Source organism: Pygoscelis adeliae, unplaced genomic scaffold (genome assembly GCF_000699105.1).
Source record: "Pygoscelis adeliae isolate BGI_AS28 unplaced genomic scaffold, ASM69910v1 Scaffold244, whole genome shotgun sequence".
In the NCBI taxonomy this organism is placed as follows: Eukaryota; Metazoa; Chordata; class Aves; order Sphenisciformes; family Spheniscidae; genus Pygoscelis; species Pygoscelis adeliae.
In genome coordinates, this window is record NW_008824648.1 from 1,340,662 (window position 1) to 1,348,398 (window position 7,737).

At 46.2% G+C, this 7,737-nt stretch overlaps 1 protein-coding gene across 1 annotated transcript in view; it reads right to left on the minus strand.

The window, feature by feature from the left end:
• Nucleotides 1-7,737, minus strand: part of PDLIM1 (PDZ and LIM domain 1) — a 34,105-nt gene that overhangs the window by 22,411 nt on the left and 3,957 nt on the right. Inside the window, exon 2 of the mRNA XM_009322410.1 lies at nt 1,242-1,326. Coding sequence (XP_009320685.1) covers nt 1,242-1,326 — 85 coding nt within the window. The remainder of the gene's footprint in view (nt 1-1,241; nt 1,327-7,737) is intronic.

Sequence of the window (7,737 nt, forward strand, 5' to 3'; positions counted from 1 at the left end):
TGAATTAAACAATAGCCCTCTGCAGCCTTGCAGCAAAGCCTCAGTGCAGACTCTGCCCCACTCCCTTGGCAAGAGATAGCCCCTAAATCGCAAGGTTTGCAGCAGCACATCTCCAGAGTTTGGGCAGCAGAAGTCATAGACCAGATCTCAGCTCAACTGTGTCACAGGCAGGTGCCACTGCATGGCCCCAGCCCAACGCAAGTCCAAATGGCTCAGTCTCATGCTGTGCCTTGGCTGAGTTATGACATACCCGGAGAATGCCGCATCGCATTCTCGAGCCAAGGAACACACAGCAGCTTGGCATGAGAGGGAGCATGGACAGATCCCAGGCCGAGGTCTGGGCAGGGTGTTGCTGCACATGTACTACTTTAGGTTCAGGTCCCTTCCAACCCAAACAGACATATTAGCACTTAATTAATTGCAGAGTCAAACTAGTTTTATCTCTACGTATTTTGCTAGAAAGACTCACACGGGATGTGTGCTAGGGCCAGAATCCATGTCACTGCGCCAGTGAAAATCCAGAGAAATGCCACTGATTTTAGTGCAGTTATTGCAGATTTGTGCAGTGTAATGCTCTAAACCTAGCCAAGGCAATGTCCTTGCACAGGTCACTGTTACTGCTACATTTCCTTGACAGAGGCAGCAGACCAGTGAAGCAAGGCTGCCAAAAGGCAACAATAAAACCAACCTCCTAGACAGAGGCTACAAGATCTGCCCCACAGATAAAAATCTAAAAGGCTGGTGTATTCTCTTCCGCTTTCTTCACGGCTAGACTGCTAGTAAGAACCTGCTAGTAAGAGGAAAAAACAGAACAACAAAAAACCCCCAACAGAAAACACTAAGAACGAATAATTTTCCTACCCTCTTATCTATGAAAATCAACCGGCTCAGCAACGGTATCAATGATTTATTGAGCCACACCTCTACAGTGCCTTCTGTGCCCTATGGTAGGTGCGAGCATGCAGATGGCAGGAGACAACGCCTCTGATTCAAGCAGCTTACCCTTGGCAAGGTATCCGACTAGCTCTCCACAGCAGCAGGCTTCTGACCACGAGGGAGGGAGTCTGTCTCTGAAGGTTTCTGAGGGTCGTGTGATTTCTAGGAGGTATGGGGCACACGCTATCCCCCGTGCGACCAACGGTGTGACACACGCTCAGCTCCTTGGAGGTCAGGCCAGAAACTGCTCCGAAGTCAGACAGGAGTAAGCAGGAACAAGAGCATGCAGATACTCCGTTACTTACCTGTGGCTGAGAGGCCAGATTCATCTTATAAGGGTGCGTCTTTCCCTCCTCATTTACAAGTGGTGACCAGACTTTTGACTCTGTTCTGCAACACACAGATTTTTAATAGTTAATCTACTTTCATCACTGAGCATCATTACTGTTATTAAAAGACTCGAAGTTCATTAGCTGAAAACATTTCCCCAGTCTTTTGTATATAGCACTATCCACATCAGAAGGAATCTAGACAGCCTCATTTTAGGCACATGACTTGGATGACTTAGTTATGTTGGATGAGGTCCTTGGAGAAAGACAGTATCTCAGGAGTGACTGTCCTGGCTTATCCTTTGGGACTCCACTGGCGACACAACAAGCGTGGGCTCCAACCCAGGCAGTAGAGTTGGGGGTCACCCAAACAGCAGAAGCTGGAGATATCCCTCAGATGCAGATCCTTTAGTAAGTGGGACAATTCAGATTACTGTGTGTGTCAGCTTTTATGGGTAGCCAGGAAGAGGAACGATTCTTGTCTGTATTGACTATACAGAGAACATCTTGTTCTTGAACTTGTGCTGCCTTGGATAAGCTAGAAATATTTTTTGTTTTGGGTCTCCAGAATTTTCTTCTTATTTATATACAGTGGTATCCATGCTGAACAAACAGAGGCTTTTGGGAATTATGAGAAAAAAATGGGTCCAAGTCCGCAGTGGGACTAAGAACTGAGATGACATAATGTGTCCAAGAGAAAGTCTGCATAACCTTTGCTGGTCTGTGGTCTGACCCAATTACTCACAGCAGCCTGAAACACAAGTCAAGATCTGTGACAAAACCAACCACTTTTACCATCACCATTCTGGAGTTTTGCTATGTGTCCCAAAGAACAACAGACAAACAAGTGGTGAGAAAGAAGTGGAGTGCTCAGGTTTGCTTGAGATACTTTATGGGAAACATGCTGCCTCCATTTCTCAGAAGTACAGACAGTAGTTAGCATCTCAGATGGACTAAACAATGCCACTTTTCCCAAACTTTTTAACAGTAGGGAACGAGCGACTGCAGTACTGCTGAATGAAAACCGTTGTTCAATGCTAAACATTGCATAATGCGGCAACCAGATGGCTGATAAACTCTTAGGATGAGCTTTGAAAACCATGTCCTGTTTTGACAGGAGCCCTTTGTAGAATCTGCAACTGCAGATAGATGTACTTCCCAGATATTTGTGGGTCCCATGGCCACCTACAATTTAAGTACTTAGTTAGCAAAACAGGAATGCTTCCACTGAGAATTAACTGGATAACTGGAAAGAGACTTTAAACCGAAAAGGCTTATAAAACTGACAAGAATGGAGAAACAGGGTGTAGAGCTACCCACGATAAATTCAGTCTGGTCTAGACCATTCCTCTGAAAGCCCTCCAATATCAGGACATTTTTTAAACAGCCCAAACTTAACTGTGATGCACATGTATATCCCAGACATTTGCTGCACAAATAGTATTTTAAGACTTACATCCAGAGGGTGGCTCAGTGGGAGGAGACAGGAGGCAGCATTCTCACTCAGGGAAGAGGGTAATGACCTGCCATTGCATCTATTGGCAGGTATTGACCTGCCATTGCATCTATTGCACTCTGGACTTTACACGGAAGAAACCTGAAGCCTGCTGTGCTGTACCTCCTTTCACAGGAAAGTACAAAGACGCAGGTCACACCAGATATCATCCGTTACAAGCATTCAGGTACAGCAAACCTTTGACTCCAGGCTATTGCACCCTGCGGGCTCAGCTGCAGTGCTGATACCCGACAACCTACGTCACCCAAATCCTGGTGTTTGGCGAGCTGGGGCACACGCGGACTAACAGATATGAATCTAACAGCTGCTTGGGATCAGATCTATGCCAATCTGATCATTATCTTGTCTCAACAGCTGCTGTTACTGGATGCACAACATACCCAAGGTGAGTATAAAACAACCATTCCGTCCTTGCTTCTGGCAACCCGTGCTTTAAGGTGCCTGAAGAACGAGCGATTTTACCCAGATTACGGCTATCAAGCCTGACAAAGTCACAGCCATCCCTAGGATGGTTGTATTTTGCACTTGAAGACTGTGTTTGCAGAGGGGAGCAACCCATTAACCAATGCAAAACCTTATTCCTTGAAAGTGTTTGGAGATCACGCGCGACCAAGTTTCACCTCCTCTGGAAAAACAGGGGACACAGCAAAGTATATGGAAATCAAATACCCTGCCAGCCAGGCTGTAAGCAAGTGGACATCGGCTGGAGGTGAAAGAACAGTTCAGCAGCTGATTTCTAGCATGAGGCATCCCCGTGCCAGTTCTCACTAGCAGTGATCTAAGTACTTTTGAGGTAAAATTTTCATTTGCAGCAGCTTAATATCATCAGATTTCAGAAGCCCCAAAAGGCCTTATTCAGACTGCAAATTTAAGCTTAGAGCAGGCCAATATACGAACACAGAACAGAAACCTCCACCCGCCCCGGGCACTCGCTTTTGTCCCGCTGCCCCTCACTCAATGCATTTGAGGTGACACAGCACGTTGGTTTTCAGCATAGAGGGAGGCAGCTATGGCCAACTGCTGCAGCCAATGGGGTTTTTTTGACCAGATTTTTCTCCCTTATTTATTAGCAAGGCAAAAAGCACAAGTTTGTTTTCCAGCCTGCTGCCATTCTGATCTGTCACTGGATATAAATGGAAGCAGCAAGGTCACTCCAGGCTTTACTTTCAATCCAGTTTAAAAGTTATCCAAACAGAAAGGTTAAATAGCCCGCGTGGTTGTCCCTCTAAGGCTGGGAGGATAAAGCTTCCCTTTGTCTTCACAACAGCTGCAGCTGAGCCCTTCAGCCACTCTCAACAGCCCATTTATGGCCCCAGCAAAGCCGCAAAGAGGAGGCGGCTTTGCTCTCCCTGGCTTTGCCTAGCAGGGCTCTCAAGGAGCGTGCCCCATCCCACCACACCACCTGTGGAGCCCACGGTCTGCGGGTCATCGGTAGGACTGCTAGGGTCCCAGCTCTCAGCAAGGGTTTCCTGGCTCTGCTCCTGGTGTCACTGCCTGCACTTTTACTGAAGTGTGGCAGGAGAAAGAAAAACAGCACCTAGAAGTTCACCTTATGCCCCACTACTGACCCAGGACTTATTTTCTGAAAGGCTGGGCAGTGTGGGCACAAGGCACAGACAGTAGGGCGGATTGGTTAGACTCATCGTGTTTGTATCTTATCTATAGGTTTTCATATCTTATTTATATGACGCAGGGAACACGCATCAGAGTAGATAGCTCAAACCCAACGGTGCCTTCAGTTCACAGCAGGCTGCTACAGGTAGGACTGTAGTGGCTTTCTGGAGGGTTTTTTCCAAATTTGGGGGAGAGGAGAGGACCGCCAGCCACAAAATCACTTCCACGATCCCCTCAGCAAGGTTGTACCCCTGCCACAGAGTGCGGCCACGCTAGCAGGGCTGCCAGACCTGCCTCGGTGGCGGGGCTAGGTGTCCAACAGTCTGCTGGGGAATTGCACCCTGTCTTCAGTGAAAGCCAGCAGGCTTTGGCATCCCCATAGGATCTCACAGACTCCTGCTTAAATGGATATTTATTTTAGAATATGGTTTCTAATGCATATCCTTCCAAATGAGACTCCAGCAGAGAGCAACACTCAAACAGTGCAGAAAGAGAAGACAAAACCATGACACTCAAACAAGCCTGGGAACAAGTGCCAGGCAAATTAATTGGAGGCACGTGGATATACAAACTTCTCACATTTGCAGTTTACATTTCCAAGCTGTTTCCCTACTACAGGAGAGAGAGCAACCAAGACAGGGCCAGGGAATGAGCCATGCATTTGCCGTTTCATCCAGGCAGAAACCAAGACCCAAGATTAGAAAGTAATTTCGCTGATGCTAGTTTGGATGGGGAGGTACTGGTAGGAAGGGGAGGAAGGAAACTGCATGCAAGTCAAGGCAGGAATCTGGTGAGGTATTTATGAAATACAACATTTTTCAAGAAGCTTGGCTTGAACATGGTGTAATATAAACATTACAAGAGCCTAGATTTTGCTATCAATGCTTTGCATGCAGAGCTGGGCCATAGCTTCAAGGGAAAATTCAGAGCTGGAAAATGAGGGTCTAATTCTGTGTGCCAGGAACTGCATAAATAAGTTGTGTAAAGGAGAGAGGCACATTTACATTCCCATTTCAAACACTGGGATGGACACAACTAAGATACCAAAGTAGCAACTAAACCTGTAAAGATAGAGAAGTTCCTTGCGCAATGCAGAGTTTGCTAGCTGAAAAATGAGGAAAGACCTAAAGAATTCCTCTTTCAACCCTCCCCAGAGTTTTAGACAGGCATTTTAATAATGTTTAGAGACTAACTACAAGAGCTTTCAGGCTACTGGAAGGCACCTTTTAATCAGCCTTCTAGCTACAACAGCTGCAAAGTACATGCCCTTGGATTTAAACATGAGCAGTCACTCTTAGCAGCCATCCATTAATGGACATACTCACGTTGGCAAGCAAAACTATACTTGGGCTGCATGCAGCCTATTGCCAATTCAAACAGCAACGCTAGTCACAACTTCCTCGAGACAAGAGGCCCCAAAGTCACTTCTTCACACGTGGCCCTCTGCTCCTTGCATTTCAGGTGTCTCTTCACACAACCGCTAAAACCAAAAGGGCAACTCCGGCTACACAGAAGAAGCAACAGAGGTGCATCACAAGCAGTTTCACTGCAGAGTTACGAAGGATAAAACGCACCTGACTGCTCAGACCAGCCAGCTACAGAGTTAACTACTTCTGCCTCGCCAGAGGGGCTGTAAAAACGTGACAAATGCCAGGCTTGACTTGCCAAAATGACTTTGAACGTGCCAATCATTAGTTAAAGCTTCTGGCATGCACCCAGGAGGGCTGGGGAGCGCCACCCCAGCCATGGAGAGTTGTAAGCTGCCGTGGAGGGCCAGGCAGTCTGCATGCCCTTATATAGCTGCACGCAGAGCATCAGGCTTTTCCCAGGGCCAAAAGAATTATTAGTAAGATGACAGAGCTGGAAAACTCTTGTTGGCAGGGAAGCAAAAAGCAAACCTAAATGAGTCAACGGATTCCATCGACTTCCTAGAACATGAATTCGAGCCTATTGTGGCTTTGTGTAACTAGTCCCCACGGCTGAGTACCGGGAGCACGTGGAGCAAGCAAGAGTGCAACTGAACCTACCGAATAAAATGCAGATGACTGCACACATGCTCTCTTCGTCTTCACAAGCATCTACACATGATCCTTTCTGACAACGCATTTCACGTGTGCTGGTAGCAGATCTGACTTCCCTGATCCTGGCACTTTTCAAAGAACAAATACATAGCTTCATTCCTTGGCATCATTTTTAGCAGAGTAACAGACTGTTTTGCAAACAAAAAAGCTACATTAATGTATTATATGCTGGCAGCAGAGCTGCAGAAAAGCAGCTTGAAATTTGAAGAAACGGACAGTAGGAGCAGAACAAGAGATTACATGTTTGCAATCCCTTTTCACAAATATTATTCTCTTATTACCACCCACAACCTGCCTCCAGACATAGACAGAAGGGCAGGCTCACCGTAGGAGTACTTCTTTTTTGTTTTAAAAAAAAAAAAGCAACCCACACATAAATACACACTTTACCTTTGAGTTGCTCAGGGCTGCATATGAGCACAGCTCCACCACCCATTTGGTGACTACAACCACAGGCAAAGAGCCATTTGTTTTAGAAACAATTTTCACCTGTGCTGCGATGAGCATTTGTCTGCTTTTGTACATACAATACAATAAGCATTTGTCTGCTTTTGTGTATCTGCAGCTGCAGCTACACAGAGCTGCGTGCAAATTCATCATGAGCGTTATCAGTGACATCAGTGATGCCTGGATCTTTTGGCTGTCAGGTGAATTTTGTGGTAGGAGAACTCGTTTCTCGAGCCTTCTCTTCTTTGAGTGCTCTTTGTCAGAGCAAGTGTCTTTCCCAAAATACACTAAGTTTCCAAAGGAAGTCAGATAGCTTTCTCCAGTCTGTTGGACACGTCTTGCTGCTCACCCCATTAATGGAAAATCAGAGGTGTGCTTGGAAGGGGTGCAACCTGGCGGGAGGTTTTGCTCGACCCTAGAATGTCACTGTTACAGTGTACACACCCTAAATGAAGAAGAAGAAGAAAAAAAAAGAGCAGCTCTTCTCAAAGACTCAAGATCCAAAACTTCCTTTTTCCTGTGAATGGGAGAGGCTCAAAACTCTGCCTGTGAAATGTCTCAGTTTAGCAACCAGGTGGTTTTGAGTTGTCTGAAGTATACGGTCTGCTGTAGGTCAGTCTTTCTGCACATACCATACAAAACCATGGTGCTAAGCTTGATTTTACACTGCTGAAGGCAATAATGGAACCTTTACTTTGGTTTCTTGGGCATTACCTTTCTAAGAGCACTCTCTAGCCTGAAACAAAAAGCAAAATGAATGAACAAACACAGGCTCAGAAGAGAGTGGTGAGCTGCTAGCCACGCTAAGTTCAGC